General features: G+C 53.7%; 2 protein-coding genes across 6 annotated transcripts in view; both read left to right on the top strand.

The window, feature by feature from the left end:
* Positions 1 to 8,492, top strand: part of SS18L1 (SS18L1 subunit of BAF chromatin remodeling complex) — a 29,670-nt gene extending 21,178 nt beyond the window's left edge. For 3 of the 4 annotated variants that reach the window (XM_011226326.3, XM_034641286.1, XM_034641284.1), the window contains 3 exons: positions 2,705 to 2,824; positions 5,107 to 5,234; positions 5,721 to 8,492. In XM_011226326.3, coding sequence (XP_011224628.3) covers positions 2,705 to 2,824; positions 5,107 to 5,234; positions 5,721 to 5,747 — 275 coding nt within the window. In that variant the 3' untranslated portion in view covers positions 5,748 to 8,492. Of the gene's footprint in view, positions 1 to 114; positions 305 to 2,704; positions 2,825 to 5,106; positions 5,235 to 5,720 lie in introns of those variants that run through there. The other variant, XM_034641287.1, reaches the window with a different exon arrangement.
* A 1,236-nt stretch (positions 8,493 to 9,728) lies between these two features.
* On the top strand, positions 9,729 to 25,230 carry MTG2 (mitochondrial ribosome associated GTPase 2). Of its 2 annotated transcripts, none has more exons than XM_002920311.4 (7): positions 9,729 to 9,787; positions 17,319 to 17,498; positions 19,028 to 19,175; positions 19,751 to 19,866; positions 20,394 to 20,612; positions 20,846 to 20,984; positions 21,672 to 25,230. In XM_002920311.4, exons 2-7 carry the CDS (start codon positions 17,325 to 17,327, stop codon positions 22,043 to 22,045), a joined length of 1,170 nt encoding a protein of 389 aa, XP_002920357.1. In that variant the 5' UTR covers positions 9,729 to 9,787; positions 17,319 to 17,324; the 3' UTR covers positions 22,046 to 25,230. The 2 variants fall into 2 exon arrangements, with proteins under 2 accessions (XP_002920357.1, XP_019656362.1); XM_019800803.2 differs by lacking the exon at positions 9,729 to 9,787 and adding an exon at positions 11,943 to 12,295.
* Positions 25,231 to 26,592: the final 1,362 nt, after the last annotated feature.

The raw sequence follows: 26,592 nt of genomic DNA, 5'->3' as shown, positions 1-26,592 counted from the left end.
ACCTCAGTGGAAGGCAGACGCTTAACCGACTGAGCCACCCAGGCACCCCTGGGACATGTTTTGATTTAAAAGAAAAAAATAGCCAACTATAATAGTCCCCTCCTGCATCCACAGTCTCACTTCCTGCGGACTCCATGATGGGGTCCCGTTGACTCACGGCCAGAAGGTCAGGTGCACCCTCCCACTGCGTCTCTGCCCGTGTCGCTCACGTCACTTCATCCCGTCGTCACAGGAGGGTGAGCACAGGACGAGAAGGTGTTTTCAGAGCCAGAGGCCACATTGACACCACTCTGATCGCCTCACATCGGGAGAGTGTCTCGTGTCATCGGTGGTTACGGACACTCCNCGACACTCCCTCCCTGTGCCCGGTTCACCACTGACACCTGACCGCGGGTGCGGCGTGTGGAGGGCGGCACGCGGTGCGTGCGGACTGTGGCTCTGCCCCGGCTGCGGGCGGCCACGGGGTCTGCGAAGGATCCGCCCAGATAAGGGGGCTGCTGCGTCCTTTCTGGGTTGGCCGTTCGTCCGCTGTGCGATGTTGCAGGCGAGTGAAGGCCCCTGGTCCCCTCCATGCCCCTCCCGCTGGAGGACTGGGTCTCTCACAGATTTGGGACCAAACTTACCACAGATTACAGACAGTGTACTTGGCACGGCTGGAGAACCAAGCCCTATTCAAGAGAAAATGAAACTTGACTTAAACTGGTATTTTTGTAAAGGTGTTTCGAAAACCATGAGTGGAAGTTAATACCCACACTGCATCTAAAAGGACAGCTCTTGAGACCTGCGTCAAGAAGACTTTGTAGGGGGGCGCCTGGGTGGCACAGCGGTTAAGCGTCTGCCTTCGGCTCAGGGCGTGATCCCGGCGTTTATGGGATCGAGCCCCACATCAGGCTCCTCCACTATGAGCCTGCTTCTTCCTCTCCCACTCTCCTGCTTGTGTTCCCTCTCTCGCTGGCTCTCTCTATCTCTGTCAAATAAATAAATAAAATCTTGAAAAAAAAAAAAAAAAGACGACGACTTTGTAGGAAGACTTGAGAATGGTCGTTAGTACTGCCCTAACTCTCAGTAATTATGTGGCGACGCCCTCGCTGCTGTCCTCAACCATGTTTCTTACTGTCAGCTTTCTTCCAAAGTGAGCCTTTGGGCATGGGTGCTGGCTGGCTAGATTTTTGAAAATAAGAATTAAGGCATTTTGGGCGCACGTGACCAGCTCAGTCAGTGGAACGTGTGGCTCTTGATCTCGGAGCCACAACTTCGAGCCCCATGTTGGGTGTAGAAATTACTTAAACTTTTAAAATATATAGAGGTGGATACCTGCCTTTAGAAAAAAAAAATCCTCTGTGGCACTGGTTTCCTAATGTCAAAGGAAAAACCCGGGACAGGCCTGAGCTGGAACCGCGTACCCTGGCTTACATGTTTGCCACTAAAATGAGGGTGTCCTGAAACTTCAGAGTCTTTCTGAGCTGTGTGAACACATGAACTTAGAGTAAGTGGTCTCCACGGAGCGTCCTGGTAGCTACTGCTCACCTCAGCGTGTCCGTCAGCCACGGGACTGGCCCCTTCTGGACCTGCTGGGACCATCCCGGGCTGCTGGATCGCGGGTTGGAGTGCCGGCTCCTGCGCGGACGGGCGGTGCGCCTCAGTCCCCCATCTGGACAATGGGCGCTCAGTAGTGCTCATCTCATGGTGGTAAGGGAGGTACACAGGTACTTGTCACCTGCTTGGGCCGCACGGTGGCCTGCAGTCACGTTCCAGACACTGCAGCTAACGTTTTCCTTACTCATGAGATGGTATTTCTCACCACTTGACCTACTGGCCTGTGGATGGAATTAGTCCATAGTTGTAAACACCAAGAGGGGTGCGCGTATAGAATATATGGGGGGTCACTGATCTGTCCTGTTTCCCAGTCCAGGACTCTGAGGGTGTCTCCGTTCCCTCTAGCACACTGCACTCTGCCTGTTAGCTCCGTTTTCAGTGGTGTGTTGTTAGCTGTCTACGGTGTTCTTTTCACAAGCAAAACCATAGTTGATCAGAGGCTGAAACGTGCTCCTTCGAAGTCACTGCTTCGGGCCTGCTTCACGCTGTCCTGGTGCGTAGCGCTGTGGGGCGAGGTGTGGGAGACGGGTGCTGAGCACAGCAGAAATCACTCTGGAGACCAGAGGTCCGAGATCCAAGAGTCAGCAGGGTTGGTCCTTCCAGGGGCTCAGACGTTCTGTCTGCCCCAGAGCCCTCTCCCAGCTTCCAGCAGCTGCAGCGGTCCTGGTGTCCTTGGCTCGTAGGCATGTGACTTCACTCTCGGCGTCAGTTGTCATGTGGCCTTCTCCCCGTGTCTGTGTCCAAATGTCCCTCTTCTTATTAGGACACCAGTCGTTGGATTAGGGCTCATTCTAGTCCAGTACAATGTGCTCTTAACTATTTGCATCTGCAAAGACCCTGTTCCAGATGAGACCACGTGCACAGGGTACGTGGGGTGTGGACTTCAACATACCTGGGGGACACAGTTCTACCCAAAACACTTGTATTAGCCTTAAATTGTATTAACTTTCATTTTGGCTATATATTCATATTCGAAGTGTCGCAGAAAAGAGAAGATACTGAAGGAATTGCATTGGTCCCGGGGTTTCCCAAGGGGTCCATGTCGTGAGTGGTGGGAGGAGCTGCCTCCATCTCCAGAAACGCACCACGTGTCTCCTTCCCTCCACAGGAAACTCGCAGTACAGCCAGCAGCAGACGGGGTACCAGCAGGGTGCAGCCCAGCAGCAGGCGGGGTACCAGCAGCAGTACCCCAACCAGCAGAGCTACCCCGGGCAGCAGCAAGGCTACGGTAAGGGGGAGGCGCCTTCCCACACAGGCCCCACACATGGCCACACCGCCGTTCACTCAGTGGACGTTTAGTACACTTACTTTGGAAGAGTTTTAGATTGCCAGCCAAGCTGTGTGGATGGCACAGACCTCCCCTGCTGTTCACCTTGTCCAACCACAGTGCGATCGTCACAACTCAGAAACTAACACCGGTACAGTGCTGTGGACTGAACTCACAGTTTATTCAGATCTCACTCGTGTTCCCTGAGTGTCCTTTTCGGTCCCAGGCCCCATCTGGGATTCCCACATGACATTTAGTGTCACGTCTCCTTAGGCTCCTCTGGGCTGGGACCACATCTGGGAAATCCATGTCCTTCTGGACCTTGGCGGTTGTGAGCAAGACTGGGCAGGTGTTTTGTAGGACATCCTCAGGTCGGGCTTGTCAGAGGTTTTTCTCAGGATGAGACTGGGCTGTCGGCTTTGGAAAGACCACGTGAGGGGCGTGTTCTCATCCCACATCAACATCCCGACTTGCCCCTGATGGTGACCCTGGTCACTGGTCCCCCCACCATCAAGTTGTCCCTTCTTTCTCTCCCTTTCCTAATCTTTGGAAGCAAGCCACTGAGTCCAGCCCACACTCAAGTGGAAATTATCTACATAGACAGTTTGGAATTTTTCTGTAAGGCAGAGTAATTAATTAATGATTAGTTATTAATCATTTATTAATATATACTTATGGATATTAATTTTACACATTGGGTTATATTCCAGACTTCTCTGTTTGGTTCAGCTTGTCCAGCTTTGCCTCTTGGGAGCTGGAGCTCTTCCAGTCCCTTTGACATGCTCCCATCCTTTCATTTTTGAGCATTTCCTTATTCTCTGGGACCACGATACTCTCCGTGCTCTAGCCCTCGAAGCAGCATGTCTCGCAGGAGCGCTGGGTCCTCTGATGGGAGAACGGCGTTAGGGACCAAGAGGCGGGTGCAGGTGGGCGTTTTCTGAGCCACTCCCACACGGTCACCTGAGATGGTCCACATATGGGTTAGTCTGGCAGCAGCTTCCAGAAGCGCTCTCCGGCTTTTGTTCACCCCATGAGGATTCCCTAAAGTGCCGAGGGGCCCACAGGCCTTCACAGACTGCCATGGAGCCCACCAGCAAGCCTTGTTCTCCGGGCCCATTGGACAGAGAAGTGGACAGAGGGGGCTTTTCGAGATACAGCAGCAACAAGGGGAGAGCCCCGTCCACTACAGATGAGCGGAGTGCGGGCTTAGTCTCACTGAGGGCCGTCCTGCCAGGAGAGCAGCCGCACACCTGCCCAGTCCTCTGTGGGCCTCGTCCCCCCAGGCAGGTCCACCCAAAACAGTGCAGCCCCTGCCCCTGGCCTGCAGGTCGTGTCTGCCAAGAGCCCCGACCACACAAGGTTCTTCCCGAGTCCTAACCCGCTCCCAAAATGCATGTGGGCTGTGCTCCCCAGAACCCAAGGTGCCGGGTTTGTGCTTCCAGATGCTGCCTAGTGTTGCCACCACGTGATGGCCTGGCAAACGGTTAGCATTCAGAGTACACGGTAGAAGCCGTCCTTGTGACCTGAATGAGTAAGTGATTAGTCTGTCAAAAGAGTGAGTTCCAGGAGTGTTCGTAGAATAGCCATGTGTCTATACCTGAAGCATCTTAGTTTAATGTAAACGTAAGTCTCCATTGGCTCGCCCAGGCAGAGCTGGGCCCATTCCTTCCATCAGCCGCGTGGCCCTCTGCGGGAGCTTGTCCAGGGTGGCGGCTCCACCTTCGCACCTCGGGACCACCGCCGGGGGCGGGGGGGCTCTTGAAAAGTAAAAGGGGCAGGCTGGGCCCCCACGTGAGGTGTCTTACTGCACTCATGGGGGATGGTGGTACATGGGAGGAAGGAGAGCCATAGTTTAAGATTCTTATTCAACCTGTTGCAACCATGACTCATTAAATAGCATTTTTTGAAAAATTACTTGGCCTTTATCAGTTCTTTCTAAAGGCTTCACCTTAGTTTCCACGGGAGCGCCCACCGCCTCTCTCTAGCATGCGAGCTGCAGCTGCTGTGACATTTGACGTGCGGGTTTGCAGCGACCCCGGGGCGGACACGGAAGCCGGCGCAGGTCGCTGGACAGCAGCCCGCAAGCCCGGGCCGCACAGGACCCGCGGGCAGCCTTGCTCACGCGCTCGCTGCGCTCGTGCTGCGGCTGGCAGACTGAGGAGGAACGGGGTGGTGCTTCAGACACTCCCGGAGGGCCGGGGAGCGCGGCGGGTTGTGCTCATGGTGCCCGCGTGTGTCCCTAGGGCCTGCCCAGGGAGCCGCCTCGCAGTACTCCGGCTACCAGCAAGGACAAGGGCAGCAGTATGGAAGCTACAGAGCGTCCCAGACGGGCCCGTCCGCCCAGCAGCAGCGGCCGTACGGCTATGAGCAGGCAAGACCCATCGTGTCTGTGGAGACACGACGAGGCTTTCTCTCGTGGTCACTCAGAATGATGTGTGAACGAATTGGCTGCCAGCCTCCCTTCCAGAATGTTAATTCTCTGAGCCCGTGAGGCTTTTAGAAATTAGCTCTGCACATACTCTCACTTGGGTCAGACCTGGCTGGCCAAGTGGCTCTGACCTCAGGGTCCCAGCCCAAGTTTGCGTCCAGCCCTGCTGCCGACCCCTTGGAGGGCCTTACTGGGGGAGCTGGGAAAGGTCCTCCCTGACCTTCTGATCTCAGTCATTAGCCACAGGCGTGGACGGATGGCCTTCAGAAAGCCAGGGACCGCCCTGCAACGTAGCTCTAGGCAGAGAGCTGTTCGCTTGCTTGCTCTTCATACCTCCTTTCGTCCCTAATCCTGGATTTGGGGGCAGGGGTCTGTCTGATACTTTTACTCGTGACTGGGGAAGTATAACCTGTGTTTGGTCTCTTGCAGGGCCAGTATGGAAATTACCAGCAGTAAGGGACAAGCGCTCTTCTTAGAGTCTCGCAGTGGCATATCCCTCCAGGGATGGTCGGGCCGATGGCAGTTCTGATGAACCATGACCTCTTGGTTGCCCTTCCACCCCACGCAGCGTCTGCATGTGAAGCGTGCACATTTCATGCTGGGTATGGTGCCAAGCACGCACCGCTGGCGAGAGACGGCGCTTTGATGGTGTGACATGTTTGGTGCTGTGTATAGTATTGTATGTCCATACAATGGGAGCTTGTCTCTTTTTTGTCCCCCCTCCTCGATGTTTCTAGCTAGCTTTAGGGGTCCTCTTGTCATCAGAGTACTCTGTGCCCAGGAATGGGACACAGCCACAAGATGCCATAGTCCATGTGTTCACAGAAATGGGCCTCAGGTCTGACTCTTCTCACACACTTGTCATAATGTGGGTTGTAAACTTGTCTTTCACTGGCTACACCACAGCTGGACACACGCCACAGCCCCTGGATGGCAGTCTCTTCCTGTGCCTCGATGGGAGGGAGGGCATCTTCTGTGTTTTGGGTCAGTTTCTGTTACACAATGCTTCATTCGGAGAGGCTGTGGACAGTCTTTCCCAGAGCTCACACATCACCTGTGTCTCTCGCCAGTTGTGTTTATCCAAAATGTCCTATGTCTTTGTACTAAAAAATAAAGAGGGATCAATGAGTATATTCTAAATAAACGTACGATTAGCCTAACCCAGGGAAGGAAAGAGGGGGCAGTTCTCTGAAGTGACTGGTGTTGGCCCTTGTTTATCTGATGGTCATTTCTGGGATTTGGATATTTGATATGCCCAATTCTAAATTGGTAACTTAAAATATTTATACCAGATTTTCCAAACAGTTGGCAAGTTGTTTGTTTTATATTATTTCTTCCAGGACCTACTTGTTCAGATCTCCAAGCAAGCGTTCCTTTTCTTTTAGAGATATCTGAAATTCAGATCTTATTTTTAAAAAGAACCCCACAAATTTTACTGTGTTCTTCCTAACGAAAAGGAAAGGTTTTATATGGGGAAATTTGAGTAAAGTTTACATTCCTAGGACATTAAATCCCATTTAAATTCTACACAAACATTAAAGATAGCTCACTTGGAAAAGTGTAGTCAAAGGAAAAACCGTGTATTTCACAAATTAGAAAATACAGACATTCTGTCAACTTTTACCTGGACAGTAATACCCACATGAGTACTTTTAAAACATCCTTGGATAAATGCTGACGTACTTCTAAGAACAACTAAGAAAATTTTTAAAATATCCAATTCTTGATATATCAGGTCTACTGAAGATGATTTTTTAAATTGTTAAGTTTCAGAAATGTTTTAAAAGTCTAAGTAGTTCTTTATCCAGAGTTGTTGAGTGGTTTACAGTTTACGAGGTGTTTTATGTTGTTTTTGTTTTGTTTTGTTTTGTTGCTTGAATGAATCCTGACAGTCCACACTGGGAAATACGGGGGCAATTACTGTTCCCATTTTGCAGATGAAGAACCGAGGTGTAGATTAAAGATTGCCCCAGACAAGTACCAGTCCTATTCTAGGATATTTTCCCCTCTTCTGTGGGGACAGAATCACACATACGCTGGGATGGGAGTGTTTATCTTAGAGGCATATGGGTTTTAAAAACTCTTGACACTGGTAAGGGCTTAAAAATACATATCTATATTAAATTAATGAAATAAGAGTTCTTAATTGCTATATGACACAGACATTAGCAATTTCATTTAGGGAGGTGTCTCCCTTGCTTTTGTTCTGTTCTTGGTAGTTTTCATAGAACTAATTTGCAAAATTCAATCGGGGACTAAAATTCCCCATTGAAAATGTTAAACATTTTAAATAACTGTGAAAGTAGTTTTATTTTTATTCCTTGCCAATCTGCGAATATGCCTTTTATGTGTGTGTGTGGTTTTTTTAAGTGCTGTATTAATACTTTTTGAAAGAAAAGGACACTTGAACTTATCCCAAAACTTCAATCTGAAATGTCTTACATTAAGAATTTCTTGAATGTTGTGTATATATTTTAAAAAGCACTTTGTGAAATAGTTTGTACATTTATTTCCTAATTTATACATGATTTTTGGTATTAATATATTTAATGATTAATAACAGAATGTTTATTTAATGTGTTGTCCATTTTTATGTAATATTGTGGGGGAAAAGTGATGCCAGCAATTCTTTTTCATTAAATGTATTATATCTTCTCTTCTGTAATATGTTTGCAAAAGCTTAGGCTAAAGTGAGTTGTTCGTGCAGTGTGGTCGACGGTGCTTTGTTTTTTATGACTGCTTCCACAGCAGGTCAGCGGACATGCAAAGAAGACCTGGACGTTGGCGCTCATTCTTCCTGCAGTGTCCCTGACCCCCAGCAGGTCGTGGATTTGAGACATGCCCACGGTGTCCAGAAGTGCTGACAAACTCACAGTGGCTGCAAAGCCTTGCCCTGGTGCATGGTGACTGGGACTCGGGCTGCTGGAAGGCCCCCAGCGCTCGTGGCCCCCGGTTCTGCCCGTGTTTGTGCGAGCAGGTGCTCCGAGTGTGGCACTGCTGCTGCCGTTCCCCTTTAGATTTGTGGAGCTCTTCCTTCATTTCTATTAATTGAACAGGTCAGATTCATCTTATTTGTGAGCACAGTACATTTTCTGGAAAACATCCTATCAGTTCACTTTTTCCAGTCAGAGTTTGATGCCCATAAATTGCTTATGATTTGGTGTAATGTATGAATAAACCGGTTCTTCAAAACCACCCTAACCAGGGAGTTTCTGTGCTTTGTGTTCGGACCAGCGGATGGGCGCCTGATCATGGAGGGGGCAGTGGGCGTCCGTCTGATGAGGGAGGCAGGTGTCTGACGGGGGCAGCGCATGCCTGAAGGGGGATGTCTGGGTCTGTCTGACAGGGGAGGCGAGTGTCTATCTGACCAGGATGGCCAGTGTCTGTCTGATGGGGGCGGTGGGTGTCTGTCTGACGGGTGGCCAGTGTCTGAAAGCAGATGTCCACGTCTGTCTGACTGGGATGGCAGGTGCCTGACAGGGACAGCCAGTGTCTGAGGGGGGAGGTGGGCGTCTGTCTGAGGGGGCAGCGGGTGTCTGATAGCAGAGGTTGGTGTGTGTCTGACAATGGTGGCGACTATCTGTCTGACAGGGACAGCCGGTGTCCAATGGGGGAGGCGGCTGTACTGTCTGACGGGCCTGCGGGTTTCTGATGGTGGCAGCAGGTGTCTGACGGGGGCTGCAGCTGTCTGAGGGGACAGCCTGAGTCTGACAGGGGGTTGGTGGGTGTGTGTCAGTGGCAACTGTCTCACAGGGACAGCAGGTGTTGTCTGACAGGGACAGCTGGTGTCTGATGGGGGCAGCAGGTGTCTGTCTGACCAGGTTGGCCAGTGTCTGTCTGATGGGGGAGGTGGGTTCTAATGGGAGAGGTGGGTGTCTGATGGGGGAGGTGTCTGAGGGGGGAGGAGGGTTTTATGGGAGGGGGGTGTCTGAGGGGGGAGGTGGGTGTCTGACAGGGGAGGTGGGTGTCCGAGGAGGGAGGTGGGTCTGACAGGGGAGGTGGGTGTCCGAGGAGGGAGGTGGGTGTCTGAGGAGGGAGGTGTCTGAGGAGGGAGGTGGGTGTCTGACAGGGGAGGTGGCTATCTGTCTGAAAGGGACACCCGCGTCTGACGGGGGCTGCGGGTGTCTGACGGGGGAGGCCAGTGTGTGTCTGACAGGGGCGGCAACTGTCTGTCTGACGGGGAGCCTGCGGGTGCCTGTCTGAGGGGGCCAGTGTCTGACGGGGAAGGCGGTTGCCCGACCCTAGTGGCGGGGGGCTGTCTGACCCCGGCGACCAGGGCCTCCCAGCCCGAGGCCCCNCAAGCCAGTGCCTCCTCACAACGGCAGCGAAAGTTACCCGGACGGGGCCGAAAGGTGTGGGCGGGGCTTAGCCCGTCTTCCGCTCACGCCCGCGGGCAGGCACTGCGCAGGCGCGGCCGTGCCGGGGGTGGGTCCGGTCCCGGAAGTGATCTCTCCGCTCTAGTCCAGACCCCGGAAGTGACGTATCCTTCCGAAGTGGTGAGTGCGGGCGTGGGCGCCGCGGCTTGGGGGTGCGGGAGGGCTTCGCGGCCCGCCGCGCAGGAGTCCGGGGACGCGGCCCTGTGAGCGCAGGGACTCCGGCGCAGGTGGCGGGGCAGCGGCGTGGAGCCTCCGCGCGCGGGTGTGTGAGCGCTGGCGGCGCCCGTTCTGAGGGGCCTTTCGGTGCACGGAAATAAAGTCTTGTTGCCACGGCAGCCCCGCGGGCCGGCTTGTTTTCGGCGGCGTTGTGCGGGCGCGGCCCGGGGCTGTGACGGTCACTGCGGCCTGTCCTGTGGCCGCGTCTCGGAGGGGCAGTTCTGCGCGGGAGGCCAGTTCCGCAGATGCAGGCGTCCCCGGGCAGGTCTGTTGGAGCGGAGCGCGGCTTCCCTCCCCACCCTCCTCGCCTGCACTTCTGCTTCTGGCCCCGGATGCGGCCCCTCCGGACAGGCCCGCGGGCCCTGCGATCTGACCCGAGTCGTCGCCCGCGCCGCTCTAAAGTGGGCGTGCAGAAAAAAGGGAAGGGTCAGGAGTAAGACGGCACCGTCCCACGACGAAGGCCTGCTTGAAAGGGAACGTGCAGGCCAACAACAGATCGGTGCTTCCTCTTGGGGCTGGTGATGGTGGAGTCGCTTGCTACCCCTGCCTGGCGGCGGATGCGGAGCGGAGGTTGCGATACCAAGCGGTTCCTCCCGTGCAGGGACCTCGGCAGCCCCCCGGCTCCTCCCTCCAGGGCCGGCTCCTGCACCCCGAGCAGGGTGGAAGGCGGTCTGCAAAAGCAAACACACTTATCCTCTCCTAGGTTGTTGTAAGGAGTAAATTTTACGATTTCTGTAGAAGGTGTAGGAGAGGTTACTGGCAAATAATAACTTCTGTGGACCAGTAGGACGGAGCTTAACGCTTTATAGAACAAAGAAATATTGTCTACAGTGGAGTCCTTGCCGTGTGCTTTCCAGCATTTTAATTTTTTATTTACTTTTAAGTAGGTTTACACACCCCCACGTGGAGCCCGTTGCAGGGCTTGAACTCACGACCCTCAGATCAAGACTTGAGCTGAGATCAAGAATCAGACGCTTAACCAACTGAGCCACCCAGGAACCCCCTTTCCAGCATTTTTAAAAGCCCCATCCTGTAGTCATGAAGTCAGCTTGATCCTGGGCCCTGGGCTTTTGCCACTCTCTGGCCTTCGTATCTGCTGAATGGGCCCAGTAGACTGGTGCTCCCAGGAGGAATTTGAGCTCACTTTTCTGAGTTCCCACGGTATAGACCAGCGCTGTCCAATAGGACTTCTTCAGTAGTGGAAATGTGATATCCAGTATGGGACCCGCTGGCCACATGTGGCTGTAAGCACTTGAAACCAGGCTTGTGTAACTGAGGGACAGGATTTTTACACTTTCAAATTTTTAATGAGTTTAAATTTAGTAGCATGTGGCTAGGGGCTGCCTCACTGGGCAGTGCAGCTATGGCATTAGAAGGAAAACAGACCAAACAGCAGTGTGAATCCAAGTCAAGCTTGTTTGCTTGGCAGGGGGAGAGTCCTGTCACTCCACCCTGTGTTCGGCCAGCTTTTCCATACACACAGAAGGGCAGGAAGGAGGAAGTACTCCCAGTTGGGTAGGATTCAGAGCTCAGGTCTCTGGCTGGCTCCTTCTGTGCGATAGGTCTCCTCTGGTTTCCTGTCACTGGTGCCCTATGCCTGGTGTCCATCGCAGTTGGGTGGGCAGCGCGGCTCTGCAGTGGGCTGAGCTGTGGGTGGGCTGATAGCAATGATGGCTGAGTTGTTCTTTCCCTTTACTTGTTTCACACTCCCCTCCTGCCACCTCCTGTCTGATAGCTCAGGCCTCGGGTGAGTCACTTCACCTCCTCCTTTGCAGAGTGGGGGAAATAAAAGTACTTCTTTACAGTTACAAGGACCAAATGAGGTAGTCCCTGACAATACTCAGATCAGCATCTTGCAGGTAATAAGGTAGATGTCTTGAATGTTTATTGTTATACTTATTTCTAGATAGCTTCTGTATATGATGCTCCTTACTGTAAATGAGACTTTTTTTTTTAAAGATTTTATTTATGTATTTGACAGAGCGTGAGAGAGGGAACACAAGCAGGGGAAGTGGGAGAGGGAGAAGCAGGCCTCCCGCCGAGCAGGGAGCCCGGTTCGGGGCTTGATCCCAGGACCCTGAGATCATGACCTGAGCCAAAGGCAGACGCTTAATGACTGAGCCACCCAGCGCCCCCCGCCAGATTGTTTTCTTAATTTCATTATGTGGTTGTTTGCTGGGAGTGTATAAAATGCAAATGAATTTTGTGTATTAACCTTGTAACCTGCAACCTTGGTTCATCCATTTATTCATTTTAATCATTGCTTTATAGATTTTCCTGGGATTTTCTGTGGAAATAATCATATCTTCTGCCTACTTCCCCCTTTTTTTCAATTCTTACTGCAGTGTTTACAAGACCGGGTTGCATGAAAGTGGGGAGCATTGCAGTCCTTTCTCCATCTCGGGGTAACAGGTCAGTCTCCAGGCAGTGTGACAGTGTCGGCCTTCTGTGGGTGCCCTGTGTCAGTTTGGAGATGTGCCCGCCTGTTTCTCATCTGCCACAGCATTTCGTTTTTCTGATCGTGAATGGCTCTTGACTCTTGTCAGGCGTGCGTGATTGCCAGTGGGAGGTGGGGTCGGACCTGCTGAGAAAGCTTGTGTTCCAGGAGTCTTCCTGCTAGGCCCTGGCATGGCACGGGCTCAGCCAGGGTTGTTGGACTGTGATTTTCGTTGTCAGCAATAACAGGTTTTGGTTTGGGGTCTCACGGGCCTTATCAGATGAGTTGGGTAGTGACCTCACTTCCGTTTTCTGAAGAAGTTTCTGTAAGATTGCTGCTATTTTTTCTTTGAATGCTGTTTAGAATCTACGGGGGAAATAGTGTGAGTCCGGAGTCTTTTGGGGATCGTTCTCTCATAAGAAGTTTCACTTTTTAGCAGATACAGGGCTGTTTAGATTTTCTATTTCTTGTGTTTATTTGGTAAGTTGTGTTTTCAAGAAATTTGTCCATTTCACGTAAGTTGTTGAATTTGTTGCCAAAAAGTAGTTCATCGTGTTCTCTTACCCTTTTCACATCTAGAAGGTTTGTTCTGAAAACCCATTTTAAATTCCTGACATTGGGAATTTGTGTTCACTTTTTCTTCATCAGTCTGACTCGAGGTTTGTCGGCTCTGTGTATCTTTCCAGTGAGTCTTTTCCGTCTCTGTTCGGTCCTGTTTATTTCTGCTCTTTATTATTTCCTTTCTTCCACTTTGCTCTTCGCTTTCTGGTTTCCTGATCTCAGCTCCCTGAGTTTAGGTCTTCCTTCCTTCCCGGTGTGAGCAGTCAGAGCCCCGAGGGTCCGGGAGCTGTGGCACGTTGTGCTCCCCTTACCGTGCTGCTCAGGATATTCTCTAGTTTCTTGTTTGATGTCGTCTTTTACCTGCTGGCTTACTTAGAACAGTGTTGTTTCATTTCCGTGTAGTTGGGGTTTTCTTAGGATCTTGATCCTTATCTCCTGCAGTCCTGTTGTAGTTAGAGGACACTCTCTGGGATGCCCGTCCTTGCACCCGGCAGCGACACGAGCTCCGCACGAATGGGCATAATGTTCTGTCTGTGTCAGGCCCGTACTGTGGGTAGGATTGTCCAGACTTTCTGCATCTTCAGTGCTTTTGGTTGTTTGCTTGTGTGGCTTTCAGCTACTTTCTCATCGCTTCCTGAGAGAGCGGCGCTGAAATCCCCTCCTGTCCTTGTGGAGTGGTCTGTTTCCCCCTTTAATTCTGTCAGAGTTTGCTTGATGTACTTGACGTGCCCGTCGTGCGCATGCGTAGCTGCCGGTGTTCCTGGTGCGCTGCCGTCGTGTTGCTCTCAGATGTCTTCCCTGCCTGGTTGGGTTAGACTGCGCTATTGGACTGTTCGTTTTCTGTTTGTCCCCTCTTCAGTGTTCTCTTACCCCGTCCTTCTGAATTGCTGGAGTGGTTTCCAAGCGTCCCCTGGCATCTGTTCTTTGGCTCTCTGGCTGTCTCTGTGTTGCGTGTCGGTGGCTGCTCTAGGGCTTAGGGTGCACCCGCCCCCTGGCTTGTCTTCGCCTTCTTAGCGCTGAGACCTCGCCACTTCACGGAAATGTAGGCCGCTCGCACTCACGCAGTCCCTTCAGTCCCTCCTGATCTTACATTTTCACGTGTAGGATCTGTGACTGATTGAAGACCCACTGGGCAGTATTATAAATCATTCTTTCTTGCTATAATCTTATATATTTAAAAATTCTTGGGCCGCCTGGGTGGCTCAGTCGGTTAAGCATCCGACTCTTGATTTTGGCTCAGGTCGTGATCTCAGGGTCATAGGATTGGGCCCCATATCAGGCTCTGCACTCAACGGGGAGTCTGCTTGAGATTCTCTCTCTCCTTCTGCCCCCGTGCATGCTCGCTCTTTCGTAAATAAGTCTTTAGAAAAGTAAATTCTTATGGGGCGCCTGGGTCGCTCAGTCGTTAAGCGTCTTCCTTCCACTCACGTCATGATCTCGGGGTCCTGGGATCGAGTTCCATGTCGGGCTCCCTGCTCAGCAGAGTCTGCTTCTCCCTCTCTCTCTGACCCTCCTCCCCGCTTGTCCCCCAACCCACCCCCTCTCGAAAAAACACTAAAAAATAAAAAAAATAAACTCTTACAAGAAAAACAGGTAGTCTTGTCATTTACCATTTCCGTTGCTGCCCTCGTTTCTCAAGATGCGGGTTTCCCTCTGGTGCCATTTTTCTTCACCTGAAGAACTTTCTTGAGCATTTCTGATAGAACAGGTAGACTGGTCGTGACATCTGCTTTTCTACCATCTGAGCTTGTGTTATTTCACCTCCCCTCCTGAAGGGTATTCTCACCAGGTGTGTGATGCTGGGCACAGGGCTCTTTCAGGACTTTAAAGACAGCATTCCGGGATGGCTTAATGCAACGTGGAATCCTGGATCTGGCTCTGGAAAAAAGAAAGAGATGTGAGTGGGAAAACTGGTGAAATTCAAATGCCATCTGGAGTTTAGTGAAAGTATCAAAGCTGGTTTTTTAGTTTTGACAAACATACCCAGGTCATGTAAGATGCTGGTATTAGGGGAAACTGGCTAAGAGGTATATGGGAATATCTTTCACCTTTTTTGTAAATCTAAAATCATTCCCGAATAGGGGCTCCTGGGTGGCTGAGTCGGGTAAGCACCTGACTCTTGGTTTTGGCTCAGGTCATGATCTCGGGGTCTTGAGACCAAGTCCAGCATCACGTTCCACACGAATGCATGTGCACCCTCTCTCTCTCTCTCCCAAAAATAAATAAATAAAATAATTCCCAAACAAAAGTTTACTTTAAAAACAATGCATTTACAGAAAGATTAACAGGAGGGTATCCCCACAGAGGGGCAACCTGGCAAGGCGGTGGGGAGAGAGCACCTGTGTGGAGGAAGGTTTTGCTACTGTGGGGGCTGAGCCAGTAAACAAACATGTCAAAGATGTTGGAAGCCAGGATTCTGGCAGTCAGAATGGGGTTGTCAAGACAGAAAGAGAAAATTAGCATGAATCCCGTGGTGTGGAATTGGGCACATAGGTGTGAACTCACGGTTTTCCGCAGATGCTGCTCTCTAGCTGTGGGTGGATGGGCGTAGCAGTGACTGCGGGGGTGAACGTTGTGTGTGGGTGTGGGTACCTTTGTCTGCTCTCCGGGTCCCCACTGAGCCTGCAGCAGCGACAGCCCCGGAGCCCAGAGCGTGCCCAGCGTGCAGAGGGCCTTCTGAATCCCATTCTCCACCCAAAGCAACTAGGGCTCCTTGAGTAAAGGCTGATCTCAGGGTCGCCTGGGGAGAGTACAAAGTGAGCCCAGAACATTTTGTCACAAAGCAGGGAAGTGCTCTGAGATTGATGGGCTGCCTCTGGCCAAACTGGAGACCATTTGAACATCAAAAATAAATAACCGAGTGGGGCTCATTGAACAAAATAAGCACGAGTCCATGAGAATGAATAAATGGGAAGCTTACGGGGAAGGGGGAAGCTGCAGGGACATGCCGAGGGCTGCAGCTGGGAGCATGGCAAGAAGGGACCAAAGAAACCCAGCCCTCTGCAGAGCTTGTGGGACACTCTTGTCTCGAGGGGAGCGGCCGTCAGTCAAATCGGGACACAGATGTGCTGCAAGACGCCTGGCCTGTGGCCTCGTAGGTGTCACGGGCACGAGAGCCAAGGAAAGGCTGAAGAACGTTCCAGGCTAAGGAGGCTGAAGAGCCACGCGGAGGGGCTGTGAGCGTGGCTGGTGGCCTGCTTGCAGAAGTCACCTGGCTCCGTAGGGGGCACTCTTGGGCGCAGGGAGCACACGTGGGGTGTTCGGGGTGGGGCATGGGGAGCCAGGTTGGCAGCTTCCCGGCAGGTGATTTGGGAAGAAGAGAGTCCTTCACTGCATACCCTGGCTTTTCTGTAACTGCGACAGTTTCCAAATGAGAAGCAAAACTTTCTAGTGCCTTGCTAAGAGAAAAATTCCCACAAAGGATGTTTCCCTTCCAGGCAGAGCACAGGATGGGAGGTGGGACGCACACATGAGGGACTTCTAAGGAAAAAGCGAATTCTGTTTTTTCTCCTGCTGTGTTACACACGTGGTGGCTTTATTATGATTTTTTAAAACGTGTACATTTATATTCCTACCTGTGAATACATTTCACATCTAGAAATGGGAGGAAAGCCTACCTAGTTTCCTTTTATGGGGCACATGTGTGCCCACACAGTGGGGACATCTGAGAGTGCGTGGGTATCAGGCGCTCACAGCAAAGGGAGAAGGGGTGTCACCCCCTGGAGGGCCAGGTCCCAGACCGCCTCCCGTCTGCCCTTGGCACCTACAGGAAGCGTAGCTGTTACGGGCTGTTGAATGAACAGGTAACGGTATGACAGCTCCTAGTTAGGGAGACGTGGCTCATGTTGACTCAGCGTGCATGTGGGCGGCCTGTTCATGGGGGTGAGCTGGCCCTGTCCTCCCAGCCCTGTCCTTTGATGGACGTGCAGAGTGGGGCCGCACACGGAAGGGTGCCCCCGGCTCACACTGGGGACTAGAGGCAAGGGGACATCACCACCACACTCCATACAGTATTCTCACCACCTTCCATTTGGACTAGTTTTAAATGGCACAAACTAACCCATCAACACTTGAGTAATTGGGTGTTTTATTTTTAAGAAATTTTTATTTGAGGCTCAGATTTTCTTGTTAATGGTTATGTTGATCAGATATTTGAAAACCCACAGAAGAGCATACCTATCCAGTATTAGAGGAGATTTAACGGTTTAGATTCTCTGTACACACATCTTGCTCCCAGGTGACACGGAGGCTGATGAGGGCAGGTGAGCCTTGCTGGCTCGGAGCTGGAAGTGGTGAGTGACGGAAGTCCTCGTCCGCAGTCTGTCTGTTTCAGCGCCACAGCTGGGGACGGTGCTGTGCACAGGCCCTGTCCGGCAGTTTCTGTTTGGCTGCAGGTTTAAACCAAGTGTCTGATTTTGCCAATTTGATTTTTGTTAGGGAGCCATGGTGCCTTCGAGGCTTCTTTCCGTAGGACCTCGGACTGTGCTTGGGATCGTGGGGCGCTGGACTCGGGTCCGGCTGTGGCCTGCTTCTCCCAGGCTGCACTCAGCCAGCTGTGCGGACCGCGCCAAGTACCAGGAACCCCCCAGGAAAAAACTGCTCTCCGAGAAAAAACTGGTGAGGTTTCTGACCTTGAAGGACACCTGTCCACATTTCCGCCTCAGAAGGCACAGGGTGTTGTTTTGAACAGTACCCTGTTCATTCATTCTGAGTGTGTGATGAAAGGGACATGTGTAGCTTCCTCAAAGCAATGGAATGGGACGAGGGCCCATGTGCACTGAGCCCCCAGAGCTTGTGACCCCTGCGAAGACCAGCGAGGGTACCGGGGGTTCCAGAAGCACCAACCTCGTTCCTTCCCTTCAGCTGGGACGGTGCGTGGGCTGGGTACATTCTTAAGTATTTATGAATATTTCTTAATTTAAACATCCAGGGAGGGGAGGGGCTAGGCTTTTAATTTCATAGTTCTTTTAGCCTTACTTGGTTTTTGTTCTGTTTATCAAAACCTTGTATTGAAAACATGAATGATCTTTGATTAAATTCAAGAAAATAAGTGTTTATGACCCACTTCTCTTTCTCCTAAATGGAGAAGGGGGGTATCCAGATAAACATTATCCGGGCAAATCACGTCGTCCTGAGATGTCTCCCTGTGGACACATCACTGCTCACCGCAACGGTGTTTGCCAGCCACACAGCTTAGCTTTCCATGGGGGTCTTGTCTCTCCCCCAAACGGTAAAAATTTAATCCAAGTTTTTCCTCCCCTAGGATGCTCAGCAGTTGTGCTTTTTTCCCATCAGGTTAATGTCAGTGGTGTTGGCATATAGCAAAATTAGATGTTGAGTTTTTGAAATAGTAATGCATGGTTTTTCCATGTGGTGGCGCCAGAGACTCTTGAAATACTGTGTATTTGAAAAGAAAAAAAGACCTGCTTTTGGAGTAGTGGATCGGAATGCAGACGCACTGGGTCCTGCCAGAGGAGCGTGTCCACACGTGTGGCAGGTGGGCGGGCTCCTTGGTAGCGGTCGCGCCCCGGCCCCTGGAACCCTGGCGCCTCAGAGAGCTGACTTTCTTGGAGGATGAGCTCATGTTTATTAAATGTGAACCTAGTCAGTCAGTCCTTATTCTGTAGCTAGAAGTGTGCCTCCCTGAGGGGACCAGAGAGAAACTTGCTCCGAGACCAGGAGTTCTGTCTGCACTGCTGTTGTGAACACGGTCCTCTTCAGTCAGTTCCCGAGTCGGGAGCCTGACAGCCCACCAAGGACTCCCGTTCGTTATTGCATCTTTCCAGGAGCGAAGACCGGGTATTTCAGTAACATGCTTCTATTTGAGAAAAGATGGAAAGATGCTTTATTTAAGGAGCATTTCCTAAACAGCTCCTGTTTTCTTTAGGTCGCCTGTCTTATCCAAGCATGTGCCCCACACTGACCACTTCCCACACCCAGCGTGTTGACTGGCGTTAGCCTACAAATAGCAGGGCCTTGTGGGAACTCCTTCTTACACTTGCACTGTAGGCAAGATGAGCCATTTCATATCATTAACTTCTCGTTTTAAAACCTGTCCTGGATACAAAGGTACATTTCAGAGGGCTGCTTGGTCCCTGAACGGACTGCAGCGCGGGTAATGACCAGGCTTGCTGTGCTTTCTGCAGAAGAGACATTTTGTGGACCATCGCCGAGTCCTCGTCTGCGGGGGCCGTGGAGGCGACGGGGTGAGCTGCTTCCACAGTGAGCCCCGGAAGGAGTTCGGAGGCCCCGACGGTGGTGACGGAGGCAACGGTGGCCACGTCGTCCTGAGAGGCATGTGCTGTGAGGGGCCGCTGGGGGAGGAGCGCTGTGTCTGCTCGCCTTTGGGCCAGGGGCTTTCCCTCTTCTCATCCTCATGGGAATTTGAATTCAAAAATCAATGGATGGACATCATTCTTATTAAATTGTGTGGATGTTCACGTTTAAATAACGCCCCTAAACCAACTTCAGTGGTGGGTTTTGTTAAATTTCGGAACACAACCTCGTTTACACTCAGAGACTCTAGCGTTCTCGGCTGGGGTGCAAAGGGCAGGTCTGTGTCACTCTCCCTGCGCGCTGGGGCACGAGTGCTGGGTAAACGCACAAACGTAGTCAGCAGTCACGACACGAGAAAGTAGAACTACTGGTAGACTGATGATGACATTGTGGGTACGTTTGACTTTTTCAGAAATTGTATTTTCTTAAAATGAGAATTTTGCTTTCTAAAAAATCACATTGCCAGTTGAGTCACTTGTGCCATGACTTCACGCCGTGTTTCCCTGTGCACTCCCCGTGTCCTTAAATGGACAGAGCACAGACGGTTCTGCTTTTAACCCAAGGAAGGTGAAGGTCCTTGCTCTAACCCATAGCTGACCAGCAAGTCAAGTCGCTGTCCTCGGTGCTGTCGCGGTACCAGGGTGCCCACGGAGAGGCCGGCGGCAGGAAGAACTGCTCTGGGCGCAGCGGCGCCGTCCTCTACGTCCGGGTGAGCCGAAGGCTGCAGAGCCCACCCGTGCCTGTTTCCCAGGGCCCCCCTGGCTTGGCCATGCAGCCGCCCTCCGTGAAGCAAAGCCCCAGGGTGACACTTGGGCCTCCTTTTATCCTGTGTGCATGTATGACCTGTTCAAAAATCATGAAATAATTGTATTTAAAAAGTGGGACCCCAGGGGCCCCACTGTTCCTGTGTCCTAACCCTCCCAGGGCATCTCTGGAAGCGGAGACGACTACTCTCAGATTATCCAAATATTTTCCAGATGCTTCCATCCACCTCATGTTTGAAAAACACTATTTGAAAAAGCCATTGATGCAGTTTGCAGGGGGTGTCACAGCCCCATAAAGTCCCTTTGAAGGCTGGGACCTTTTTCCTGGTGCTTCGTGGGTCTGTGAAGGGGGAGCCTAGTGGTGCCCCCTCCCCTCTGCTACGTGCCCTTCTTCCAGACATGGATACAAGCAAGAACTGGGTCCACTCCGCTCCACGTGTCTACTCTCCTATAAGCACTTTATTATTTTCAGGTCCCTGTGGGCACGTTAGTGAAGGAGGGAAAGGAAGTCGTGGCTGACCTGTCGTGCCCAGGCGATGAGTACATCGCTGCTCTGGGCGGGGCAGGAGGAAAAGGTAACCGCTTTTTCCTGGCCAATGATAACCGCGCGCCTGTGACTTGCACCCCCGGAGAGCCCGGTCAGCAGCGCATCCTCTTCCTGGAGCTCAAGACAGTGGCCCACGCTGGGATGGTGGGTATCATCTGGAGGGGGGAGGAAGTGGCATTTTTACAGCAGAGCTAAAGGAAATCCGGCCCTGGTGCTGGAGCGTGCCTGGACACGAGCAACAGCTTGGCGGCACCGCTCCTCCCAGGGAGGCCCCTGCGTGCGCACTCGGGAGCCCATGCTCTCACGTGTCGCTGCTCCCCGACCTCGGCCAGACCCAGGTGCCCCGAGATGACAAGGCGTGTTCAACTTTCCTCCAGGTTGGGTTCCCCAATGCAGGGAAGTCCTCGCTTCTCCGGGCCATTTCGAACGCGAGACCTGCTGTGGCTTCCTACCCGTTCACCACCTTAAAGCCCCACGTTGGGATTGTTCACTGTGAGGACCACCAGCAGATAGCAGGTAGAACTTCCAAGGCCGGCCTGAGATGGCATCAGAACAGGAATTACATGACTGTCGCAGAGCTTCCCGAACCCAAAAGGGAGCGTTATGTTTCCTCATTTAAACAGTTGTAGTTTTCTATCAAAATTAGGTTCTAGATGCGCTCCCTGCCCCAGGCGTCTGTTGGCTCAGTTCAGGAACTGATGATTCAAACCTGAGAAGTCCTGCCTCCTCTGGTCTTCTCCCTCTCCCAGCCTCCGTTGTGGGGATGACATGTGACTTGAAAAGCTTCCCTGTACCATTTTGAGAGAAGAAAACTTTTTCCAGAAGATAATGTACCCATTAAAAATAGTAAGCCTGCTGCTGATGGTACTCGTATGGTGCTTTACATTTGCAGAGTATTCTGTAATAATTTCCATCAGTAATCAATTCCTAAGTTTACAGGAAGCCATTTCCCCTTTTGTGAATCATTTTTAAAGCCAGAGGCTGGCCCGTGTTAAATACTCCTCATTAGGCCGGCCGGCCAGCAAGCCTGTCACCCACATCCTTCAGAACCTCTGCAAAGCCGAGAGCAGAAGTGCCTGGGGTGGCGGGTGGCCTGACGGCATCCCTTCCAAGGTGCTCCTTGCAAGTCTCAGGGCTTGGCACACGTGGCCCACAGGGAGCCAGGCCTGCCCTCCCAGCCCCTCTGCTCTGTCTCCCCTGCAGTGGCTGACATCCCAGGCATCGTCCGGGGCGCGCACCAGAACCGGGGCCTGGGGAGCACCTTCCTCAGGCACATCGAGCGCTGCCGCTTCCTCTTGTTCGTCGTGGATCTTTCAGAGCCGGAGCCGTGGACTCAGGTGGAGGACCTGAAGTCTGAGCTGGAGAAGTATGAAGCCGGCCTGTCCGAACGACCCCATGTGATCGTAGCGAATAAGATCGACCTCCCTCAGGCCAGAGCCGCTCTGCCCCCGCTGCGGGCCCACCTGGGCCGGAGCGTCATTGCGCTGTCGGCGGCAACCGGGGAGAACTTGGAGGAGCTGCTGCTGCGCCTGCAGGAGCTCCACGGCCAGCACGTGGCGGCCGAACTCAGGTGGTAGCAGCGGGCCGCCCCCCAAGGATGACGACCCGAACATCCCGGCTCTGGGTGGAGACGAGAAAGCAGCCTTGAAGAATCGGCAGCGGCAGTGTCCTCCTGCCGTCTGGCGCTCGCCCTCCGGCCGCCGAGCCAGGACCTCGGACGTGCGCGCCTCCCGACCGGCTGCTCCCCAGTAGCTCTGCACCCGCCGGCGTGCTAACGGGCTGAGGTGGGCTCCCCACCCCTCATGAGCACCCCTGATGGGTGAGGACCCCGCGGCCATCAAATGCGGTGAGCCGCGTCGGAATCCGTGTTTGGGACCCCGAGCGGGAGGCACAGACTCAGGAGAGCTGACATTGTCACCTTCAGCAGCAGCCGCGGTCCCAGAGGCTGGCCCGCCCTATGGAGGGGACATGAGGGCGTGGGGACAGGGAGCGTTCACAGCTGCAAGGCTCTTCTCAGATATCCCCGTCTGAGAAACGCAGTAGGGGCGACGCCTCCCCTGTTGTTCCCAGACTGTGCTGCGCCCCACGGGAGCCGTTTGCTTCACGACTGAATGCACCCAATATCCGACCCGGGCCTCGCGGTTTCTAACTCCGGCAGCGTGCGGGTTATTAACTGAGGGTGCAGACTTGTGCCCCCACATGAAGTCTGAGGCTTCGGGCATGTCCCTGGAGGTCCTTCAGGGACGAAGCGGTTGGGGACCAGGAGTCATCAGGGGAAGGGATTCGCCCCGGGGTCCTGGCCGCGCGCCGTCGGGGCGCTGGGGGTCGGGCCTGCCTCACACAGAAGCCTTGCACCTGAGCTTTCAGGAGCAATTCTGTTTTGATCTGCCATCAAATCTGCAACTGGAACAAGAGTCCTTTGCCTCAAGCTTTATTTTAATGTCTTATAATTTCCGAGGTCCTTGTGTTCTGGAAACCAGAGATGGGTTTTGCAATCTCTTTGCTCTCTCTGGGGCCACCGCAAAGGGTTTTGTGCAGCTGTGTTAATGATCGTGGCCTTTCATCTCTGGCTGGGCCCCTGCACGGGTGCTGTGTGCAGGGGCGACACCGGGGGCCTCCCTGCGTCTGTCTTGCGCTCACCTGTGCACCCGGCAGCCTCAGGACCTGACCCAGCAGAGACGCTGGTAAATATTTATGGAGTGAAGAAAGGTGTGTACACGTTGTTTCTTTTAGTAAAGGGCACGTGGCTGGCGGGAAGACTGGCTGAGCGGCAGAGGCCCCCCTGCCGCCTCCCCTCCCCTCCCAGCCCCACCGTGGCTGCTGCTCCAGCCCTGTCCCCAGGCACCACCTGGCCCTCCATGCTGTTCAGCCTTTGCTTCCTGTATCGATTTGGGGCACCCCCTGCTGACACCGCTCCGTGGATCAGGGACTCCGCGTGCTCGCCGTCACGCCGACTGTCGGCGACCCGCACGTCAGGCAGTAGAGCAGCTGCTGTGGCACGTGGTGCACTTTCCCTGTCCAGCCCCTCACTTTTCTTGGAGCCGACTTCTTCCCTGGGTCTCCTTGCCTTGGTTTCTCTCCACTCCTGGATATTTGTTTCTGTCCCAACGTCTGTCCCTCCCTGTCGGTTCCATCTCGCAGACGCTCCAGCTCCAGTGGGCATTTCCTCCCCCGTGCCCTCCAGTCTCCCGTGCCCATGTGGCCCATGCAGGCTGCTCCCCAGTGTCTCCCCCTTGCTTTACTCCCTGCTGTTGAGGTGGCTGTCACCTGGTTCCTCACGGCCTTTCTGGAAGCGGGTCTGAAGATGGGGGCCTGAGCTGCAGGATGCATTTCCCTAAGGCCTGGCACCCCCATCTCCAGAGCCCTTGCACCCACTTGCTCCAGGAACAAACCTCCAGGCTCCTGCACGGCTCCTGAGGGTGCACAGGGTGCCTGGGGTGCATTCACCGGCCCTGCCCTTGGCCCTGTCCCCACCCCACCCGAGAGGTTGGCCCTGCCCTGCTGGCCTCCCTTTGTCTTTGAAGAGGCGCAGCCCCTCCTTGTGCCTTTCCTAGCGTGCTGGTAGGGCTCCCAGTAGGAGCGGCTGCACCCCTGTTTCCAGGTGCAGTCAAGGCCTGGCAAAACGGGTGTGCCGCCCACCCTGAGCTGGAAACCGAACGTGGAAAGTACATGTGAATACGGCAGCAAGCAGAAGGCTGGACAACACGGTTGTGTGACCACAGACGACCCCAGCTCTGCTGCCTGGCCTGCCCTGTCCTGTGAAAGGTGGGGTCTGTCCCTGCCATCAGCTTGGGCTGACCCGCAGAATGTGGAAACTGGGCCCTCTCATCCCTGCCAGCGCCCTGCATGTGACCAAGCCCCAGCGGGCGTGCTGGCGGGCAACAGGCACCACTGAGGCAAAAAACAAGCCACCCACGGCCCGCATTCATGGGCCTGAGCCCCGCGCCGGTTGCGTCACGCCGGGGATGCGGAGCGGCTTGCGGGACTGGGGTGTGCACTCGTGTGTTGCTTAGGTGCAGAACGAGCCGTCCGCGGGGCTTCTCCATCCAGGTGCCTCGAGATGCTGATCTTGGGGGTGGGGGGGTTTCTGCTCAGGTCTGGAGCCCCCGGCGCACCTAGCTCGGCCATCGTGGGACAATGGCCCGTGGGCTCCGTGGCAGGCAGCCCAGATGCGGTGGGGCCTGGAGCAGAGCTGCTGCTCCACCCGGACATGGGCATCCTCCTCAGAGGCCCGGTGCCATCCCGGGAACGGGCTGGGGGCACTGTGGGCGGCGTCAGTGTGTCTGCTTGAAACTGTTCGTCCGCTCAGGTTGCCATGATGAAGGCCACACACTGGGGGCCTTGAAACAACAGAACCTCATGGTGTCTCAGCTCTGGAAGCCGGAAGCCCCACATCGAGGTGTGGGCAGGGCTGTGCCCCCTCTGGAGGCTTAGGGTCGAAACCTCTGGCTGCCCAGCTCCCGGGGGTCCCAGGCCAGGATCCCTCCAGTCTGCCTCCGTGGTCCCGTGGCTCCTCCTCTGTGTGTTCGTGTCCACTCATCTTACAAGGACACCAGTCATTGGACTTAAGGCCCATGCTAAGCCAGGATGACCTCATTTTGAGATCTTTAATTCCATCTGCAAAGACCCTATTTCCAAATACGGTCCTATCCTGAGGCTCCGGTGTATGGGAGTTGGGGAGGGGGTGGTGCCAGTTACATCAGTAGAGCGCCCTTTGTTTTTTTTTAAAATATTTTATTTATTTATTTGACAGAGACAGCCAGATAGGGAACACAAGCAGGGGGAGTGGGAGAGGAAGAAGCAGGCTCCCAACGGAGGAGCCTGATGTGGGGCTCGATCCCACAATGCTGGGATCACGCCCTGAGCCGAAGGCAGACTCTTAACGACTGCACCACCCAGGCGCCCCAGTTCTGAGGTTTTGTACGTTTCACGTGCCCAGGTCCCTTCCTCTTCCCCGCACATCAAGGATCCCCCTCCAGCCCTGCTTAGCCCCCCTCCGCCTCAGAGCAAAGCCACCATCCTCCCCTGGCCTGGCCACACTAAGAACAGCCCTGATGCTGGCTGTCGTGGTGCTGCGCCCTGTGATCCCAACGCCCTTCCCCAGATAGACATCCTTCACGAAACTGGGGAGGCCTTCCATCCACCTGACCAAAGCCAGCCTTCCCACACGAGGCCCACCGTGGGCCTTGCCAGTGTGTCTCCGCTTGTGTGGCCGCCTGGCATTGTGCAGCCACTCCTGCCCCCACGTAGCTTGCTTGACAACAGATACATCTTTGGTCTGGGCTGCGTCTCACGGCCGGGCCAGCGCCAGCGCCCAGGGGCACGAGGGCACAGATGCTGGGCGGACGTTAGTCCAGGTAACACGTGCACGTGTCGGGGCCCGTGACCGAAGACGACCGTGTGGAAAGCCCTGCCCAGGGACACAGATGGGCGAACTGCACACGTGGCACCCTCCACCCAAGGCCCCGTGCGGGGTTGCCCTTGGATGGCGCTCCTGAAGCCCCGTGGAGGTGGGGCCTGGCCGCTGGTGCTCAGGGCTCTAAGGCTGGCACGGGGCCCTGGTGACAGCTGTCCTGCCTCGACTGTGGCCACACAAATCTACACAGGTGGTAAGATCTCCAAGAACTGAATGTTTAACGGGTGACAGACTTTAATTTGGAAAAATGAAGAAGCTGTGGGGGCGCCTGGGTAGCGCAGTCGTTAAGCGTCTGCCTTCTGCTCAGGGCGTGATCCCAAAGTCCTGGGATCGAGCCCCGCATTGGGCTCCCTGCTGGGAGCCTGCTTCTTCCTCTCCCACTCCCCCTGCTTGTGTTCCCTCTCTCGCTGGCTGTGTTTCTCTCTCTGTCAAATAAATAAATAAAATCTTTAAAAAAAAAAAAAAGTTGTGGAGCTGGTAGGCAGTGACGGGTGCACGATGTGAGTGTGCTTGGTGTCACCGAACCGCACACCTAGAAATTGGTAAAAGGGTCCATTTGATGCATATTTGACCACAGTAACAGAATTAACTCAGCCCCACCCCCCCACACACAGGCGTCACTGCACACTCACATGCACGTGAGTGCAGGTGACATGGGCGTCTGTGAGCATGGATTGCGGTGATGCCCACGTCCTGGTGTGGTCCCCC

Source organism: Ailuropoda melanoleuca, chromosome 13 (assembly GCF_002007445.2).
Source record: "Ailuropoda melanoleuca isolate Jingjing chromosome 13, ASM200744v2, whole genome shotgun sequence".
Classification (NCBI taxonomy): Eukaryota; Metazoa; Chordata; class Mammalia; order Carnivora; family Ursidae; genus Ailuropoda; species Ailuropoda melanoleuca.
Note: the sequence above shows the minus strand (reverse complement) of the source record. Positions and strands in the feature narration are given on the sequence as shown.